Source organism: Etheostoma cragini, chromosome 15, assembly GCF_013103735.1.
Source record: "Etheostoma cragini isolate CJK2018 chromosome 15, CSU_Ecrag_1.0, whole genome shotgun sequence".
In the NCBI taxonomy this organism is placed as follows: Eukaryota; Metazoa; Chordata; class Actinopteri; order Perciformes; family Percidae; genus Etheostoma; species Etheostoma cragini.
The window spans coordinates 4678802-4699510 of NC_048421.1; the positions used below are offsets into that span (position 1 = coordinate 4678802).

The following is a 20709-nucleotide window of genomic DNA, read 5'->3' on the forward strand; positions in this document are numbered from 1 at the left end:
GCTTATGTGGGGCAGATGGACAGACACTTGAATGCCTGGCTGTGCACAAGAAACCTCGGCTGAAAATGCGGACTGAAGGTCTCAGTGCGGTCTATTCAGATGTGGACTGAATTCTATTCCTTCTCTCCTTTCCCACTATTACTACAAATCACTGATCTGCAATCAGAACACTTAATGGGAGTTTGTGGGTTACTGGGAGGTCTGGACAACATCACGCACTCCTCAGACATCGCTACCGAGGAAAGGAGACAACGGAGGGAGTCACCAACTCATACTGGGATGCGGACAGATCTCAAAGGGGCGAAATGCACCATGCTGCTTGAAAAGTAGAGGCCACTCGATCCTTGACACATTTGTGCCCTTCCCTCCCTTAACCTCACTCATCCTCACCCACCACCTTAATAAGGAAGTGAGGGCCATGATCAAATCGTCTCACTCAGTGAACCAAGTTGCTCGCCAAATGTTGGACCCAGCTCTGTCAGAGACTCACTTCTGTGTCAAACAACACACCTGTTCCTTGTTACTTTGTCATTGCAGCTCTGCCTGTTGGTGGTGGAGCTAAATCGCCCAGTGGAGTACATCTGTGACATCATCCTGCTTTGTCTCCCGCTTGTAACCAGTCACATTTCTCTGGCTACTAGGTTGATGGCATGTAACTTTATTCTCTGCTAACTGCTCTGCTTTGATTTAGTTCAGCCAGGCACCCTTATTTTTAGTTCTTCAACCACAAGTGTTAACAATTTAGGTTTGTTGCCAGTGATAGCCAAGTTAATTTTGCATTCTTTCTCCACCTTTTTTTTTTTTGAGGACAATGGAAAGCAATTTTTTTCTTTGTGTATACAGCTTTTAGACAGCCTGTTTACTGACTGCAACATCCCCCCCCCCCCCCCCCCCCCCCCCCCCTTTACTCTAGTCTTATTACAAAAGCAGCTGCTGTTTTATGTGATCTTGTGATTATTCTGATGAGTTGCAATAAGGACATTTGCACTTAGCTTTCACCTCTAACTCATGCAAACAAATCAGCTCTTCCATTGTGTCCCAGTTAAAGCCTCGTCCAGCCCTTAACAGGCCCGCTTGAGGTCAGTCCACACAAAGTTGCTGCTTGAAAAAGGAAAACCCTTGACATGACTAGAAACGGAGCAGTCACACACACACACACACACACACACACCTCTAGTGAGATTGTTTCATTCTTGAAATAGTTGCCTTCTATCCTTCTGTAATGGAGAGGAGTGGGAGACACTGATATTACATGAGGCTGAAATTTGGGTATATTTAGCAGTTGGTGAACCGTATGAACTGGTACTGTACTGATTTTATAGGGTCTAAACGAATTATTGGATTTAAATCTAAGCTTGTTTGTGTTCGTATTGAACTCAATTGTTGCAATATGCTTTCATTTAGCATAGGAAGCTACCTAACAAATGTAAATTTGGAGTTGTCTATTTCCAGTGATGCCCTGCCATAATAGTGATACAGTAAGTTGTCAGTGAGTCAGATACCTGTAATACCCACTGTTGCTGACTTGTGAGATCTCAGTGTTTCCTTCTCTGTTCCCCCTTTTTGTTGACTTGTTCACTCCCCTTCACCTTTATGACCTGGAAAGTGGGTTTTCTTTAGTTGTATAAAGCATGCCAGTTTTTTAACTTGTTACATTTTGGTCACAGATTTCATTTTTGCGTTATAGGTTGGCTTTTATACTCTTACATGATCCCTGACTCATCGGTGAAAGAAAAGAACCGGGCTTAGATTCATTGCTTCTGTCAAAATAAGGATAGACTGACAAAAATGTAAACCTGAAATTGGAAAAGTGAGATTTGTTTTGCTTACAGAGAGTCTCTAATTACAGTAGGGTCAACAAGTAATTCATTAAGCGACTTCATGGTGAGGATGTGTCGGTCTTGGTTTGAAACGGTATAAAAAACAATAATAAAAAAAACATTCATTGTACATTCTGGGTAGCTTCAGCTATCACAGGTCGAGTGCAGTGAATAATGTAACACAGGAAGGATCTATGTTTCTCCCTAAAAGTCACATTTAGAGTCCATCAGACAGCTTTACACTCTGTGTGTGCTAATGGCAGAATATGGTGTTGGAGATGGAGTAAATCCTGAGGACTGACCTGATGGCCTGTCCACAGGCTTGTCTTTAAATCAGAGAAATGCATTTTAGTAGTTTCTTTCTCCAGGCACTTTACTCGCTGTTTTGTATATGACATTCCGCATTGGTAGCATTCTCAACTGAAACCAAATGGTGATTGTTGTTACAAATTAGTAGTTGTAACCTCCTAGTGTTTCTGTTGCATGACAACATGACCGTTAAGGAAAGATGTGAAGTGTCTGCTGACAGGAAGAAGAACCTAAAATTCAGACTATCAACGGCTAGTTTTTCCCCCCCACAAAACGCGCTACTAAAGAGTTTGCTAGGAGCAGGATTGTGCTGTCTTTATAGTCCCACTGTTCAGCCTGCAGTGTTGACCCCCATTGATTAGCCTGGTTATAATAGAGGGTAGGCCTGCACGATTCAGGGGGGAAATATGAATCACGATTATGTTTGCTTAGAATTGATATCACGATTCTCTACCATGATCCTTTTTTTCTGTTAACCACAACAAAACAAATTGGTAGTAATGAACATACAGATTTATTTTGGCACCTATATCACATTGCTTATCACCACAAGCCTGTAAACATAAAGGCCTCAATGAAGAGAAGGGAGAGCACTGCAGCGCCTATATTACAGTATGTTAGTAATAAGCAATTGGCTTGTAAAATAAAATTAGAATCAGTCTAAAAAAATGTTTAAAATCATTCATTTAAAAATTAAATCGAGATTGCGATTTTTATAACAATTAATCGTGCAGGCCTAATTGCGGGGGCACTTTGTTTTTCTTTTCTACCCCTGAGCCAGTCACCGGCCTTCATCCACATGTCTCAAAAGGCTGACTCATGCCACGTGTCTGTGGAGCCAACACTATTATCGGCTGTTCCTTGATACTTATGTTTGAAAAATAATAAATGGCTAATCTATATACTTAACATTTAATTGTTGGTATGGTATATGTGGTTCACATTGTAAAATAAATAAAACCATTGAGTTGCAATCGGATGGACTATGTTTCATTAAATAAAATAAAAATTGAGATTTGTCTGAATTGCTTTACTAAATTGGATTTGCTTTATATTAAATTAATGAGGGTTCTCTAATGACATGCCAAACAAGCATGTTGTCTATTAACTTGCAGCTCTTAAACTTTTGGAAAAGTAGGAGTGGCTGAACATGTTTATATTTCACAAGAGACGATACAAAAGCAAGATGTATTTGTTATAAAGGAGTCTGTGCTTTCACACCACATATTTATTTAGTTGACATTTACAGGTGGGTGAAAGAAAATACATGAGTCATGCATTTGAAATACTGTGGGATTGTTGGGGATATTTTGTTTTGTTGTTTCTGAGTTTATAATGACCTATTTTCTCAGTTATTAGTCTCAGAAATGACATTGAACTTAACCCTGCTCTAAGCCACTAGGTGGTGCCAGAGGATAGCTGTAGAAAACCCATATTTTCCACGTCATGAAAAAGATATGTACAAACACAAGCCAGCAAATTTCTGTTATTGTATTGTGGCATTTTTAGTGTCCATTTCTTCGAGAACTCACATTCTGATGAGAAATGTTGAGTTTGTTCAGTCCTGTCTGTCTCCTTCTACTCTTTAAAGTTCCTTTTGGAGTTTTTGACCCTCAGTAGCACATTGAAGTAGTTTTTTTTTTAACCCTTTGTGTTGTCCTCCCGGGTCAAAAAACTGACAAATTTGACTTTTGTCCCTTTTTAGTTTTTTTTGTTTTTACTAACACCACCTTACTACCACTAGTTTTACACTATTTGGAATTCATGGTCAATAACCCTCAGTTATATAGAATTATACCTAATATGAGTTTAAAAAAAAGCAGAAATTATATATTATTTTATAATAATAATAATAGTTAAGATCAGAGGAATGAGTTTCATCGGGAATGAAAGTGATCAATTGTATTTACAAAGAGCGTTGTAAGGAATCCAATCCATTTTTTGTGGTAATTTGGTTTAAAAGGTGTCAAATTTGACTCATGGACAACAGGAGGGTTAAGATCACTTACGCAGGTGACACAAACAGTCCAGCCAATGGTTTTACACCATTTCACTCTCCAACAGGTGGCAGTGATGTGCCAACAAAGGCCGAAAAGTAGAAGACTGCTAGCTAGCAAGTAAACAAGAATGCTAACAATGCAGTACTCAAACGTCTAAAGAAGAAGGAAATGCAGTGGACATATTGGTTAGATTTCAAGCATACGCATAATGTCTTGGTGGGGGGGGGAATTGTAGACATAACTTGTTTACAATAAGTCTCCACAAGGCACATTAAAATGTGCTAGCTAGTAGCTTAAAGTTGCCTTGCGGAATGTTCTGGTAAAGTTGTCTTTACATTTGTATTACCAAAACAGTGCTAAATGCACTTCCTTCCTCGTGAAACATCTGTAAAGCCAACCAGTAAAATTGCAGTTTACATCCAAGTCTGTCCAGACTCATAACACATGTAGTGAAGACTTTGAAACAATTTTAAAAAAGGAATTAATTGTATTTTTTTGGCCACACACACACACCTCCCAGTTTCAAGGTGGGCACCCAAGATTAGTGTCACCAACTTAATATGTGACCAAATGTCTCCACTTCCGTTGAGTTATGGCGTTGAATATTGGCCAAAAAGGGTTTTGCAGAACATTATGATGTTGCAGTGAAGTTTACCTTTGGCATATAATGTCATCGATTCATCCAATTTAAAATTGGTCTAAAATGTTGTCATAATTAGCGTATAAATTGATGAGCAAACAAAAAACTTGCCCCTAGTTGCAGAAGCATGAAAAGTAGAAGGTTAAGTGGTGAGGCGTTTTGCATTGTAGAGCAGACAGAGCTGAGTCCATACATGAGGCAGATTTTCAAGCATTTATTATATTATATTTACTGAATTGCTGCACTTTGTTTGATGTTGGCTCTGGCTATTGTATGCTAACAGAAAAAAGGTCTGTCCTGCACACGTTAAAATATTCAAATTAGCATTGCAGTTGATAATTTCAAACATTATTAAATTAAAATCCATACATTTTATGACAAATTACATTAGCCAGTTAAGGAGAAAGCAAACAGGTTCTTCAACATTAGAAAAAAAATGACAGAGACTAAAACAACAGAATACCTTTAACAATTTGCTGATATGAGTGTGCTGCCCTGTTTCCCAAATGAAATGTTGACATGAATAACAAAGACGTACAACCAACATCCTTAACCACAACTAGTGTTGCTATTGTTTTGGTCCATGCTGTTTACACAGCTCCACCCTTCACCTTCCTTTCATAGCTCCTTCACTTTCTCATCTTCACCTACAGCTGCTGTCAGAGAACTAAGATTGGGATTCTCAGCAGCCACACAGAGGTACTTGAGTTTCTCCACAGCACACGGACCAGGAAAAAGTATCACACTACAAGAACATACTTGATAAAAAAAATCTAAGTGTTCGTCAGAAAGAAATATCTAAAACTGAGCGCCTGTAGATTGACGGTTTTTATCCGTGCCCCTTGAAGGCATCTCAGATCGGCTGGGATGGTAAGCATGATCGTTCTGTTTGCAGTTTACTAAAGACTTTAAGACTCTCATTGCAATTTGGAGCTGCAACCCTCTTCAGCTATATCAGATTTGATTCCTTGTGTGCTTTTCTCAAATTCAAAAAGTAGAATCACACAAGGGTTCGTAATGGGACCAAATGTTTGTCCTTGAGCTGAGAAACTCAGGGCCTCTGGGACGTGAAGGATAGAAGGTGAGCTCTCAGAGTCCATTTCTGATGAGCGACCCCAACCCTGACCTGGATCTGGTTGGAAAGGGTGTGGATCCTGCTGACGGTTTTAGCGCAGGACTCAGATCTGGCTGAGAGGCAGGAACTTCTGGTAGTAACTCTTGGTTACATCTATCATCAGGTCCTGCGTGCACTCTGGGAGCTCTCCTGAAAATAGACCTGAGAGACATAGACAAACACAGTTAAATACCTGGCAGATGAACATGAAGTGGAGGGGTCAGGTGTGTGTTTGTGTGGCGTAGCTGACCTGGGCATCCAGAGAAGACAGTAAAAGGCGGCACCACGGTCTCAGGAGGGAGAACGGTGTTGTCTAAGATCTTGCAGCAGTCCTTTAGCACACAGCGACGACCCTGCACACAACAAACCAAACTAAAGTGTTTTCTTCATTCTGTGTCTTAGATCATGGTAAGCAATTGATCAGGGCTATTCAGAACTAAGCAATAAGCAGTACAGCCAAATGCTAACTAGCATGTACGTTATGAGTCTGCGTGAGAGGATATACAGTGGCTTGCATAACTTTACACACCTATGCTAAAGTTAATTAAAAAGAGGAATAAAAAACATCTTTTGGAAATTGATCCTAATGCCTTAATTAAGTAAATTTAGGAAAATTTAACCTTTTAATGACACCAGTTTTCTTTGTGAATGAATAATGTATTGTAAATAAATAAACGTTCTGCCATAAAATACAGGGGGCATAGGTATACACAGCCCAATGTTAAATTCCCATAGAAGCAGGCAGATTTTTATTATTAAAAAGGCCAGATATTTCAGAGATCCAGGATACTATCCACCCTGATAAAGTTCCCTTGGCCTTTGGAATTAAAATAACCCCCCATAATCACCCCCCATCATCATCATCATAATTTCCTATATTTTTTTTAATTAAGGCATTTAGATCAATTTCCAAAAGATGTTTTCTTTTACTCCTCTTTTTAATCAACTTTAACATGGGTTTGTAACCTTATGCAAGCCACTGTACGTAACTCGCCACACCAGCAGGTCACGGTAGTCTGTCTTCGTCATTCAAATTTGGAAACCAGAATACTATCCTCAGGGATTCAAGACGCTATGCTAATTGCCGGTTTGCACATTAACAACACAACCCGCTGTTGGAAGAACAAATTATATTCATTGTGCGCTAGCACACAATCACACAATTACAAAACGTTTCTGCTAATGAGTTAAAAGGCTAAAAATAAATTCTTACCTCAAATAACAAGTTTGTTTTCGATCGCAGGCCCTCACTTCCGTTTCTCTTCTCATGCACTGATTCGCTTAAGCTGAACAGCCAACAGAGTGACGTCGCGGATTCAACATGCTCAATCGGCCAAAAAGCCGCCGACTTGTGCCAACGGTGTGGAACACAACGCAAAAACTAGAACGACGACGCTCAGCGATGACCCAACATTGACCGAGGGACGACCTTCAGTCTGGTGTATCAGGGCCTTTAGGAAACTTTGAAAACATTTGTCGGGATTGTATGTAATGAATCACATCTGTACCAACAGTCACAGTAACAGCGAACACACGTGTGTGGTAGCCTACAAACACCCCACACGTTATATAATACTTTAAACATAAACTCAGATGAAGACAATAAAAATGATAGGAATATTGATTTTCTATAGTGGCAATTATTCAGGCCAGTGTGTCAGCATGCAGACCGGGGTGAAGGACAGTATTAATTGCTCTGCTAATATCTCAAGGCACTTGCCTGTTGTTTTACTTTTATTTAATATACACTTTTTAAACTACAAATAAATGATGCACACATATAGACTTCTCGGTTTGTATAAGCATTTTAAATGCAGCTTTTTTAATTTTGGAATCTAGCCTGGCAATGATACTAAAATGTCATCTGCTCAACTGCAATAACATTTTAAATTAATTAATTAATTAAATGTGTTCCTTTTTATATTCCATCCCAGGTCTGTGCCCGCTCAAAGCAGCCTTCCTGCAGTTTGCTGCTGCTCAGTTAATCTGAACATGACTACCATGTGACTGTTTCACAACAGGCCAGAGAAGACACTGCTTCTGTTTATGTCCCCTCTCACTGTGGCAGAGCTTTGTCTCCATCATCATGTTTCCTTTTGTTGCTTAGGTGTGTGTGTGTGTGTGTGTGTGTGTGTACTTTCATTCCACTCACTATGACACAGTTCTTGCCAATGTGGACGTAGGAACCAATCTGTGCTGCGTTGACCACACAGTCCTCCTCAATGAAGACATGGTCTCCGATGTGCAGCGGGAAAAACGCCACCCTGGAGGGAGCAATAGAGGGTGGGAGCAGAAAGAAATGAAGCTCAGGTGTAATGGGTCCAAAGCAAACAGAAATGACGTACACCACATACACCTGTTATTTTGATTAGAGCTGAAACAATTAGCCAATAATTGATAAATTGACTGAATATCAATCTGCTACAATTTGTCATTAGAGAAGGATGCTTTACCCTTTGCTGAACTTTTTGAAAGGAGGTCGAATGACACTCCGGCTCTTCACCACACAATGTCTGCCCACCCTCACATTAGCCAGGTCTCCTCTGATGATGCAGTCATTCATGACAATAGTCTGGAAGAAAAGAAAACAAATACACACACACAAACAAACACAGTAAGGTATAACACAGCCAAACAGAGTACATAAACAACAACATAACTGCCCGGACAGAAAGCTGTATACTACACGTTCGTTTTTCCTTACTTTGCCATTGAGTACAATGTTTTGACTCCCACACAGCACTGACTGTCTGCTCACTTTGTTGCCGGAAGCCTGAAATACAACGACAAAAATGGTTAACAATTGCAAAAAAAGTGTGTCTTTACGGCCTATCTAAACTGAGCACAAACAATTAGCTCAGTTATCCAACGCCCCGTTTAGCTTCGGTTAGCTAAATAGCCCACGACTAGCTAGCTAACAACGGCTTAAAAATCACACATTACCGTCTCAATGTACTCTGCTTTATTGTACAGTATTTCCGACAACTCCATGGCTGGGAATAAATATAAGATATATATTATAATAAAAAATAGTTAAGACAGTGGGACTGGGGATAACTCAGCAAAAATAATCCTCTATCTGTTTTGCTCTCAGCTCTGCTGTCAGCGCCCAGCAGTTCTTCTGCAGACTCGAAGAATGGCTTTCAGACAATATCAGTTGAGTGCCAAATCATCGATGGATTTTGTTCAGCCAAACAAATGAAAACAGTCATATGGCAGTTATATTTGAGTTATAATGTATACTAGTTATAAATGTATTAGTATTTTGCTCCTCCAGGTCATTTGGTAATGTAATTATTAAACAAATGTGCTAATCCGTTATTGATTGGTCTTCCCTGAGATTAATTATATTTCCTCTGCAATTTTGCATTTCACATTTTATCAAAGTCAATGTTTATAGTTTTTTTTTTTTTTTTTTCAGTTTACTACAAAAAATTGTAGACAGCACAAATTAAATAAAGATGCAAAATATAGACAGCTTGAGTTGTGCGCATGCGTGACCCCGTTTCTTCTTCGCCTTGCACGCTGGGAACCACCAGAGTCACTTTTCTCCGTCATGGCGGCCCGTGTCCTGCAGCAGTGTGTCCGCACGCTCGCCCGGCCCTCGCTGAGGCTTTCCTCCGGTAACGTGGCTTTCAGAGCCGCCGTTCACCGACCTCTATCCTTTGCCGCAGACAGCCGGAGGACGCGGTGGGTCGGTCAAAGCAGGGTGAGTCTCCGGTAACTTTGACCAGCCGTGGCCTAGCGTCAGTTCGCTGCTGTGACCTACCGACGTCTTTCAAAACTGTCAGGCTAACCTAGCCCGCTAAACGTGCATGATGGCATGCAAGCAGCTTATTTTACAATAAGTTAAAAAAGATGTTGGTGTGACATCCTGCCCGACGTCCACGAAACTTCTAAAGTTATAGTTTTGATAATACAACAGCCATGTTTTGCTTGTTTGCTAGCTAGCTAGCTAGTTAGCAAAGTGGGTGAGTTCATTGACACATTTGTGTTGTTGCCCCTGTGTCCCCAGCGATCTGGAGCCATATGGACGATGCTTTAAATGTAAACCTAATCGCCTTAGAGGTCACAACAAGGATATTATACACAATGCAAGTTATATATATATTAGCCTACTTAAAGTCAGTAAAGACGATGATACTTACATATCCATAGCACATTTCATTAAATGGAGCCTTAACAATAGAGGGAAGAATACAAGAAATTGTGACCAACATAGTTGGGACTGATCTCAGGTCATCAGGTAGTTTGTTTAACAAAGCAAAAAGCACTCTCTCTAGATCTCTTTTCAGTATTGTTGAAAAACATCGCTTGATAATCAAAGTAGTCAGGACCAGACTGCTGTTGAGTAAATACGTTATTAGTATTGGAGAGTCAAAGCATAAAAGTGTTTTAAAGACTATAAAGTAGGAATTTAAATTTGTGTTTTATTATTATACTAGGAGCTAGAAGTGATGGCAAGTACTAGAGGAAGGTGTTCAGGTTTGCTTGTAGCTGCTGCCTGTTATTTTTCAACACAACCCTGGAAAGAGTGTGTTACTGTAGTGTAACCTTTTAGATATTACGCGTGAATAAGAGTGTAATCGTACTCTTGAGCTACAGCCTGCTAACATTTTGACCCACACACTGAAAGAGCATACGTAGCTTCAAGCTAATTCAGGCGTTGGTTCCGTTTGTTTGTGATCACTACCTCTTTGCCCTTCGTGGTTTTCCATGGCTTTTGTCCGCCTCATCATCCCTGCCCCTGACCCCTGTCCTCCTCCTCTTTCCTCCTTAGATCCCCTCAGTGGGCGTATTGTGCCGACAGTATGGGGACCTGCCCCCCCTCACCATAGAAACCATCAAAGACCGTGTCATGTATGTCCTCAAGCTCTACGACAAGATCAACCCTGAGAAGGTGAGAGAGAGAGAGAAAGTATCAACTAGCATAGAAAATCAGCTTTGCATTCTCTAAAAGCTAAAACAAGCAATACACTGAACAATGGATGTGCTGGGGTCTGGTACTCAACAGGTTACATATGATAATGTTCTTTGAATCTTTGAATTTGAATGTTTTATATTGGATCTATTTATCATCAACTTTGGACCTGCTTAAACAGTGATTTTATCATACCATGCAAACATGACATTGAGTTCTTCTTTGGTGGATGTGACAGTAGGGCTGGACGATATGGAGAAAATCAAATATAACGACATTTTTGACCAAATATCTCTATTTATACCGCAACAATATTGTAGGTTTGACTATTGGTGCTTTCATAAAATATTTACACAATGAGATGTTTTATAAATAATCATCAGTAATGTGGATGTAATTACTAAGTGGGTAAAGGCAAATAATAGAACAGTTTCAACAGTCTGGTAAATTCAGAAAATGATATAACTTTACTCTAATGTAGCCTTCAAAACCAGGAAAAGACAACACTATGCCATATTATATCCAAAATCTAAGATATCTAGTCTCATATCAATATACTGCCCAGCTCTGTGAGAGGCTGATAAAGTACGCTTTGTTTCCCTTTGTGCTGTAGGTAGATAATCCAGCTAATGAGACACAACCATTGATTCATCAGCGTCTGCTGGTATTATCTATGATTCATATCCAGACAGAGCTAAACGTGGCTCAATATGCCATCCTCTTCTGTTCAGAATCAAATGGCATTTCTAATGTTCGTGTTACTTCCTGCTCCACAGCTGCAGACAGCCTCCCACTTCATGAAAGACCTGGGTCTGGATAGTTTGGACCAGGTGGAGATCATCATGGCCATGGAGGATGAGTTTGGTGAGTCAGCATGACGTGTAACTGCTAGTCTGTCAGGGGCGCACAGCATTTAAGGGAGTTTCCCCGGTGTGTGTCCGTGTGATTTTCTAATTACACTTAAAACTGAGGGACTGGCTGTGCTGCCTATTGAATCACTGATGTCACAGTGCACTGACAGGACACTTTCTTCCTCCACAAGCAAAATACCTCATCATTGCAGTCCTGCGACAATCTCCAAAACCAACTTTTCATGAGCTAATAAAACCGATCTGTGTTCAATACATTTTTTTCCAGATCCGTTTTGGTTATTTAGCTTAAGACGTATTAGAATAATGGTGCAATGATAAATCAGTTAATCTATTGGTTGATCAGCAGAACAACAAATCTGCAACTATTCTGATAATCAATCGTTGATTTTTTTTTTTTTAAACTGTTGGTTGCAACCTCTGAAATGTAAGGATTTGCTGGTGTTTTAAATCATTGCAAACTGAATATCTTTTAGATTATGGACTAACGACGATGGAAAACAAGACACCTGAAAATGGGATGGGGATTTTCACTATTTTTTTTACACATTTTGTTGACCAATCAATAAAGTCACTCGCGCCACTGGGGTGGAACAGTGGATATGACACATGCCTTGGTGCGGGAGACCCGGGTTGGATTCCTACTGCGATAAATCATCCAATGTGTCCCTGACTAAGACACTTGACCCCTAGTTGCATCAGAGACGTGCGGGTTCTGACACACTAAATCTACATACAGCGTATACATGCGTGCATATCTCCTTGTCAGTCGCTTTGGAGAAAAACTTCAGCTAAATGAAAACAATCGTTGGTTGCAGCCCTGTGTCTTAATCCTAACACTTGACCCATTTCAAAGTGTTTTTATATCGGAAATATTAGATTTCTTTCAACAAGATTGCCCAAAAATAACATGGATGATTCCATTCAACCTTCTTAAGGTAAAATTAATGATTACTTTCATGATGTGATTCACTCAACATCCTCTGATCTTAACTATTAGTCAAAATGATTAATTATTTCTGCCTTTTTAGTATTAAAAACGTATGAATAGTTGGATACAAATGAGGTTTGTTGACCATGAATTTCAAGAATGTCCAAAACCTTTTATCAAACAAGCTCAAGTTTTTAAAAAAGCGCCAAGTGTGTAAAAGTGACAGATAAATCAGAAAAAATTACAAAAACATCGGAAAAGCACAAGTTCATGTTTAACGGAAAGACAACAAGGGTTAATCCTCAAATTTATCTAAAATGTATAATAAATAAAAAAAATTTAGTCTTCATTGACCGTAAAAAGCCAATGACAATATTTACGTTAACATATTTAGGTTGGCATGAAAAGGGTTCATTCATCTGTTCTTTTGAATGGAAATAGACTTTGCATGTCAGCAGCCAGCTGGCCGATGGTTAGTCTCCGTGTTGTGTTCAAGTACAACTTTTAACAGAATCCAAGTCTGCGTTTGACCTTTTTTGTCGTATTTCTTTCGTAGGCTTTGAGATCCCTGATGCAGAAGCAGAAAAGTTGATGACTCCGGCGGACATTGTACAGTATATTGCAGACAAGAAGGACGTTTATGAATAATCTGTTATCCGCTATAGTCCACTACAGAGGCAAGTCTCTCTCCGTCAGTCCTGTTTTGTGTCCCTCCACCATTTCAATTACACATTCTGTTGTTAGGCCATTTGTTCCTGTGTGGTCACTACTCACCCGTATTGTATATTTCTTCCAGATAGGTTGACCCCAGCATTACCCCGCAGGAAATTTCCCACTTCCTTCCTGTCTGCTCTTCTGTGCATTAGGGCATCGTCGACGTCTGACTGTATTTAAATGAACATGTTATTTCGGAGCATAGAGAAAAACAAAATTAAAATGTTATATCACAGTTTTGATTTGTTTTATTTCCTTGCAGCTCCACAATGTGGTTTCAGTGTATAATTTCTCATGAATAGATCAATAAATACACATGCTGTATATTCTGTGTCTCTGCTGTGATATTAATTTCCATATGACAGGAGGAGCATTAACATGTCAAGTTAAAATATCAAAATCAGAAATAAAGGCCTGGCTTTGACACTAGTCATGTAGTCGTTTAAACAAGGATGTGTAGTGAAACTGAGCACTAACACTAAATGAAGATCTAGTGGTTTCACTTAATTTATATTCAACTTATATTTTCACTAAGTTACGATTTTTAAACTGACTTATCTCTAAACTGTACAAATAAACTTAGTTTACACATGACACTTAAAATCAACAAAGTCATTACATTTACTCAATTACTATACTTTGGTACTTTATGGTTTCTACTTCATTTCAGAAGGAAATATTGTACACAACCATCTTTGACAGCTGTAGTTACTAAGTCACTCTTCAGATAAACATGAGTTTATGACCTTAATTAAGTTTACATAGATCTAGATATATCACTGGGGAAATGTTCTGCAAAACAAATACTTTAATTTGCTGGCAGTACTTCTGTACTTCAAATTAAAGCGTAACTGTCACCAAAATGCAACGTCTGATTTTTTTTGTGAATGTACCCTAGTCAAACTTTCCTTTGAACGCATAATTAGGACAGACTCCAAGACTACAAACACTGAAACTTTGCTAGAAGTATCGTCACGGTCTCTACGCATCTCGAGCACTGAGACCATTGTGCACAGTTTACTACGAGGGCTTTGAACGACTTACTTTGGCTGTACGGTTTTTCCGGTCGCTACTATCTCACCAGTCGAAGGGTTTGTACACGATGTTGTCAATGCTAGAGTTGCTGTGTAGAGACCCAGGTGATACTTCGAGCAAAGTTTGTGTTTTTAAAAAGTGATTTTGATGCGATTGCAGTGCCCCTAGCTCTCCCATTCAAAAGGCCATTTGATTTAAAACACGTTTCATCTTAAAAGTGGTGCTTCCGTCCCAATTACGCTTTTAAATGAAAGTTTGACTTGGGTACATTCACATAAAGAGGGTTATACTTTAAGTGGAAGTGTGGATACAGGACTTTTACTCAAGTTAAATTAATATTTCTTCATCACTGGTTTAAATTACAATTTAGATTTAAATGATTACTACTATCACTTGGGTTTATCAAGAAGCAGATGAGGAGAAATAAAGACCAAGGAAGAAACCGCTGAGTCATTGTTAGTCTTTTATTGTGGGTTGTACCCAAGTTTTACAGCTTTGTATGACGGCTGCAGGAGCCAGAGGGTTACAAACAGTAATCAGTATACGAGTACAGCCAACAGAAGACCTACTACTTACTACTCTACACCTTAGTACATATTCGCTTAAGAGCACTAAAATCCAGAAAAAAAGGAGAAAAAAAAATACAGAACAAACCAAGCAACAATGGAAGGAGAATAAAAAAGATTAAATGAAACCAAACAAATAGACAGCATCAGAGGAGACATTCATCATTAGAGCACACTGGAGTTTGTTTTCTATATCTTGTAATATCAGGCGACTTCGTTTTTGTCAATTTCTATACCCATACAAATAAAGATTGTCCTTCAAAAAGTGCAGTTTCCCCCAAAGTTTAAGATAAAATCCTTTGATGACCCGAGGAAGACATTTGAAAATAAAAAGGTACTTCCCATTTTGTTTGTAAGAGAGGAAGACTTCCTCTGGTTGATTATAGACACTGTACGTTTATTCTCATATATTATATATATAGTTTCAACAGTCTCCCAAAGCAATGTGCATAATAGGTTTACAGGTGATCCAACTACACACTGGATTGATAGAATCTCTATAAAAAAACAGTTGCGTTTAGTTGTGTAAAATTTGCAGTTTCACCGGCCTCACTCCCCTTGGCTTATCGAGGAGACAAGCTGTGAAAATATAGAAATGGACTTTGCAAATCTCACCCTGTCCTCTCCTGCTACAACTGGCCCGACGGTTGCTAGGTAATGAAGTTTCTTTTAATTATTAGTAGTAGTAATATTATTATTAGTAGTAGTACTACGATTCAACGATGGCACGACATGAGGAATATTACTGGGAATTCCATCTCAACTGTTTTTAAAAAATAATTGGGATTTTTTTTTTTTTTTTTAAAGAAAGCAACAAACCCAAGGTGGACATGGAAGCCTGGGTTTAACACTCCACTGCATAGTCTCTCTGAGCAACACCCATCTCCACCCTCAGTACCATACCCACCCTCCACCCCGATGACCCACCCCACCCACCCACATCTTTGTGCTGGTTAGACTAAAGCTTTTCAGGGTTTTGTGTATTCATACTGAATGTAAAATCACAACAAAAAGACAGATTCTCAGTTTTTTTCCTTTTCTTTTTTGTGTCAAAAAATAGCCTTAGCGCTTTTGATCAACAGGAGCAGTTGGGTGTGTACTATGATATAATATAGCATTTGCTCACAGGACAGTTAAGTCAAGAGAAAAACAGAGTCACATTATTTTTTTATTAAACATTAAAACGTAGTAGAGTTTCACCAGCCAGCTTCCCTCCTTTCCCACCCTCCTTTCTTCCCCTCCTCTGGCCCTGTCGGGAAGCTGCTTGGCAGCCTTGGGGATTGTACATTGCTCATGGTGGTTTTCACTTACTGAAAAAGGTTTTCTCACATCATCCTTTTGCAAATGACTTTTTTTTCTTCAAGCATTTAACATTGTCCATCTTTTTTTTTTTTCTTTTTTTTTTAAATATACACACTTACACATCAACTAAAAAATAAAAATGTGTCAATCCTTTCCTTCCCTCTCACCCTTGATTTGGCATGAACAAACACACACACACACACACACACACACACGCAGACACCCATACAGACACACAGAAAGAAAGCTTGGAAGCAATACGGTAACATCAATGAGAGGCGATTTACAGACGTCGCTTGTCCCTTCCATAACAGCATAGACCTGCTGCCTCCTGAGCTGCTGATCAGACGTCAGTTTGTCCCACTAATTGGTTAACGTAAGGATACTGAGGAAGGACAAAACTGCGCACTGGTGAGCACTAGGAGAGAAGCACCGTCAAAATCAGAATGAACAAAGTTTTAAATAATTTCATCAAGAGCAGAAAGGGAATATAGACCATCTAGAGTTCACTTGCCCAAGACTTCCTGTCAGTTTTGTGTTTCCTCACATGCAGCTTAGGAGTTGGAGAGGGAGAGCTGATCCTGGATAAGCCATGAAAGAGGCAAGTGTAACCCTGTGTCCCTGAAAAGCCAGGAAGAACCAGCCAATCACAAGTCACATCTCCTTGCCTGAGTCACTATGGGCCAACAAGAAGCCTCGCCCCATTTCAGTCAAGTTCAAGACACAAGCATCACCATGACAACCAGGCGGGGTCAGAACAGTAGTTAAATACTGATTAAAATACATAGACAGTGAGCAGTGGTTGCTTTACTGGATGTTCCCCGTGCGGTGGTTCCAGGTTTGAGGCTGATCAGGTGCCAGAGAAGGCAGATCGAGGCTCCAGCCGTCACTCATACCTTTTAAACCGTTTTCCCGCTACATTCTGGCTCAGTCCAGGCGGCGTGGCAATGTCGCCGCTCTGACCGAACGGCCCAGTGAACAGGGAGAGGTAAACCTGGAGAGGACGACAACAACCCCCTCCCTCTTCTCTCGCTACCTCACTGGGGCCAACAAAGCACCATCTTCTCTAGTCATAACACACACACACACACACAAAACTTAGACACACAGCCCTCAGACAGACCAGAAAACTCAAACTACACCACCACGCGGTCTGACCATTTTGGCTTTGCTCACCAGTCACTCAGCCTGTCCTCTAACCCGCCAAAGTGCAAAATCCAAGGCTCCTTAATTCAATTTTGTCAAATTAAGTCAATTCAAAAACAACTGAGAAACATGGTTTAGATGTTTCACTTGATGACATTTGTTAAACAACACAAAACAAATACAGATAAGAGATTTTATATATATTTTAAGCAAATAAATCTGGAATTAAGTAAACTAGTCTTTTGTATGATTGAATTATTTGGTAGAGAGCAGTTCAATACTGGCACACACCACTGTCAAGTCTGGCTAATACTCAAGGTTCTGTCTCGCTACGCATGCTTTAAAGTTGTTAAATATTCACAACTAAACTTAAAAAAAACAACTTAAGCCAATGTTTCTAGTACTTCTGAAATTAAAACCTGTATCAGCGGGGAAAACACACATACACACAACAGGCTTAACAAAGATTAATTACACAATGAAAAAAAAGAAATTAAGGTCCATGGCTTCGCTAATGCTGACTTCTCGTTACCGCACTCTCTGAAGCTTTGTTTTTCCCCGATAATTGTGCATCATAGTAACTTAACAATCACTGGTAAATAGGTAAATCTATTATTCACACGAGTATTTTGTCAACAAACACGCCTGGTACATTCACGCCGTTCTCACACACAACTCCTTCCTTCCCCCCCCCCCCCCCCCCCCCCCCCCCCCCCCCCAGCAGTAGAATTCACATCTGCCGGTACAGAGCGAGCAAGCAAACACACACACCCAAACACACACACGATCATCAGGTCTTGAACTTCAGATGAGTACACCTCCCTCCCCCAACCAAAAAAGAAAAAAAAAGAAAAGAAAAAACAGTACAATACAATCATATTCTATTTGTAAACAGGTAGAAGCCACTTGACTTGTTGCATCTTCGGACACAATTAGGATCAAGGCAATGAAATGTGGACGACTTTTGCACTGTTAAAATATTATCTTCATCCAAAACGAAAAGATTTTTAAAGTATTTCTTTCCTTTTTTCTAAACACCTTTTGTGGCAATGAGAGCGATTTAAAAAAACAAGTTATATTTCGCATTTTGTTGTACTTTAACATTTAAAACATGTGAGACATGAGAAAAAAAACAAATGAAGGGAAAAAAACGCCTCTCGGTAGGCCATGTAAGAGGCTACAGTATGCATAGATACAGATTTGCCTTTCTCTTGGTTTGTAAGTCTGACAAGACAGAACATTTTCAACTGACAGTCACACACAATAAACACCCTCCACTTTTGATTTTTACATCAGTGGAGGAAGAGGAGAGAGGGGATTTCTACAGCCCGTCTTCCCCCCTCCACATTAGGACCCCCCATCCCTCAAAAGACAGCATATTGAAAGCAGTGTGTTGAGCTTCTCCAGCTTAAAGCAGTTATTTGGCAGAGAAAATAAAACCTACAGACCTATACATAGTTTTCAGTGCTAGAAGTTGGATTTTCCTTTCCTACAAGGAGTAGTAGTTTTTTTTTAATTCACCTACAAGGGGGGGGAAACTGGCTTGATTTCCTGAGAACCATTGCTGGTTATATAGCAGACAAAGAGGAATAATTCAAATAACCAACGCCATGGCCAAAAACACTGATCCGAATTCCCAGAGTTACAAAGCATCGTCTTCATCCTCAATAAGAGTTTACATTTTTTTTTTAAAGTTTTTCATCTGTTTTGTCATTTTTTTTGTCATTTTTATTATATACATTTTTTTGAGTATTTTATATTTTATTCCATCTTCTCTTTAAAATGAAGAATGAACACACGTTCCACCTCCTAAGTCTTGTAAACAAGAGGTTGCAGTGTGGCACCTCCAAAACATTGAAAGCCTATTCTGAAAGTGCTGTTTCCCCCCTGCCCACTAGGGGGCTAGTGGGAGGGCTTGCTAGATTGGCCCCGCCCCCATAATTTGGGCGGGCGGGGCTTGCTAGTCCCAGCTGCGGCTACAGTCCTTTGCACTGCAGAGCTCAACGTTCTTTAGTTTTAAAACAAAATTGGTGCAATACTTTAATGTCACTCTTACTATCACCAGATAATCCTCCTAAGTCATCTTTTTTCTTTAACTATCTGTTGATCTTGAACTCCACGACAACGCAGTAAGGTAGGCGTGCCAAGGCAGAGAGGAGCGCACACTCATTTATACAACCAGTCTCTCTCACACACACACACACACACTACTTCCACACACATACCTGCACACGCATACGGTAAGGACCTCAATGAGTAAACAGCTACACTGGAAAAACTGGCTGCTCCCTCTATATTGCAGATTATATATACTGAGAAAAACCACATTCAGTGCAAAGTTAAAAAGCTCATACTCCAACATTGTCAGCAAACAAATGCAAAAAAAAAACTAAAAGAAAACGTTAAAAATGAAAAAAACTGGAATTCAAATAAACATGACGAATGAAACAAACAAAAAAAAAAATATATATATATATATATATATATATATATATATATATATATATATATATATATATAAATGAGCTTGATTGAAGCTTTTTTCGGTCTGAAAGAGCACTACGTGGAAGCAAATATCCATCTGTTCACATTATAGAATTGGCCTGCATGATTCAAGTATTCCGACTGATATGTTTTTGGGCTAAAACAAAGTGGACATATGTGCAGAGAGAAACGTAACTTGTTTTCCACAGGGGATACCCCGTTTTGTTTTATATCTTGTAAGTGAGAAAGAGTCCGACTAGTGCCATTGCGTTTATAACTATTTTTTTTTTTTTCATTTTCTTCTGCTGATTATTGATAATTCTCTACTGACCCTTCCCCCAACCTGTTTGATTGGCAGGCGATTCACATGGAGTCCCCGCCCCCTGTCAGGTGATCCACCGGGAGGAAGGAGCTCATTGGTGAAGGGCTGCTGATCCTACCCGCCTCGGTGCCACTGGGGCTCCCCCACAGGCTACTGGAATAGTTGGGCCCGCCCCAGAGTGAGGAGCTGCGGAGATCACTGCTGTTCCACTGGTTAGGTTCAGGAGCGCGGCTGGGAAAGGGGTGTGACTGATCCATTCTGCTCTGAGAAGAGCCAATGGCCTGCCAGCTAGAGGAGGGAGTGGCCAATGACTGCCCTTGTGCAAAGAAACGATTAATTTCCTCCTCACTGGCAAACTCAGCCAGAATAGTAGTGTTCCCCAAAACACACCTGCAGAGAGAAAAGAAGTGAGACAGTGTGTGAGTGTGTCTGGTGTTCCAAAACATCCTGTGACTGGACTCTACAATAGTAAATTAGAGAACAATTTGACATGCACAGTAACTGTAAATCATTCAATTAAGAGTAGAGTGTGTATA

General features: G+C 39.8%; 4 protein-coding genes across 8 annotated transcripts in view; 2 read left to right on the forward strand and 2 right to left on the reverse strand.

Moving 5' to 3' along the window:
• The window catches only part of c15h16orf72 (chromosome 15 C16orf72 homolog), a 12662-nt gene extending 4634 nt beyond the window's left edge, over window positions 1–8028 (forward strand). The window contains exon 6 of the mRNA XM_034894513.1: window positions 7991–8028. The gene's annotated coding sequence lies outside the window, so the exon portion shown is untranslated. The remainder of the gene's footprint in view (window positions 1–7990) is intronic.
• On the reverse strand, window positions 4969–9080 carry dctn5 (dynactin 5). The gene is made up of 6 exons (XM_034894514.1): window positions 8827–9080; window positions 8588–8656; window positions 8337–8455; window positions 8036–8147; window positions 6134–6236; window positions 4969–6045 (listed from the first exon to the last, which is right to left on the reverse strand). The coding sequence occupies exons 1-6, from the start codon at window positions 8872–8874 to the stop codon at window positions 5948–5950; spliced, it is 549 nt and encodes a 182-aa protein (XP_034750405.1). The 5' UTR covers window positions 8875–9080; the 3' UTR covers window positions 4969–5947.
• Window positions 9081–9357: 277 nt separating this feature from the next.
• Window positions 9358–13644, forward strand: ndufab1b (NADH:ubiquinone oxidoreductase subunit AB1b). Of its 2 annotated transcripts, none has more exons than XM_034894519.1 (5): window positions 9358–9592; window positions 10664–10783; window positions 11581–11668; window positions 13161–13281; window positions 13401–13644. In XM_034894519.1, the coding sequence occupies exons 1-4, from the start codon at window positions 9440–9442 to the stop codon at window positions 13250–13252; spliced, it is 453 nt and encodes a 150-aa protein (XP_034750410.1). In that variant the 5' UTR covers window positions 9358–9439; the 3' UTR covers window positions 13253–13281; window positions 13401–13644. The 2 variants fall into 2 exon arrangements, with proteins under 2 accessions (XP_034750410.1, XP_034750409.1); XM_034894518.1 differs by having other exon boundaries at window positions 13405–13644.
• A 6462-nt stretch (window positions 13645–20106) lies between these two features.
• LOC117958229 (trinucleotide repeat-containing gene 6A protein-like) overlaps window positions 20107–20709 on the reverse strand; it is a 39295-nt gene continuing 38692 nt past the window's right edge. For 2 of the 4 annotated variants that reach the window (XM_034894508.1, XM_034894505.1), the window contains one exon: window positions 20107–20563. In XM_034894508.1, coding sequence (XP_034750399.1) covers window positions 20215–20563 — 349 coding nt within the window. In that variant the 3' untranslated portion in view covers window positions 20107–20214. The remainder of the gene's footprint in view (window positions 20564–20709) is intronic. The other 2 variants (XM_034894504.1, XM_034894507.1) reach the window with 1 other exon arrangement.

Excerpts from the sequence above, each read along its gene's own strand:
- dctn5 (XM_034894514.1), bottom strand. The coding sequence starts at position 8,874 with ATGGAGTTGTCGGAAATACTGTACAATAAAGCAGAGTACATTGAGACG. Across the intron at positions 8,148-8,336 it reads TTCAAAAAGTTCAGCAAAGG|GGTGGCGTTTTTCCCGCTGC; the intron begins GTAAAGCATCCT and ends TGCTCCCTCCAG. Across the intron at positions 6,237-8,035 it reads TTGGCAAGAACTGTGTCATA|GGTCGTCGCTGTGTGCTAAA; the intron begins GTGAGTGGAATG and ends TGTTGTGTGCAG.
- ndufab1b (XM_034894519.1), top strand. The coding sequence starts at position 9,440 with ATGGCGGCCCGTGTCCTGCAGCAGTGTGTCCGCACGCTCGCCCGGCCC. Across the intron at positions 10,784-11,580 it reads ACAAGATCAACCCTGAGAAG|CTGCAGACAGCCTCCCACTT; the intron begins GTGAGAGAGAGA and ends CCTGCTCCACAG. Across the intron at positions 11,669-13,160 it reads GGCCATGGAGGATGAGTTTG|GCTTTGAGATCCCTGATGCA; the intron begins GTGAGTCAGCAT and ends TTTCTTTCGTAG.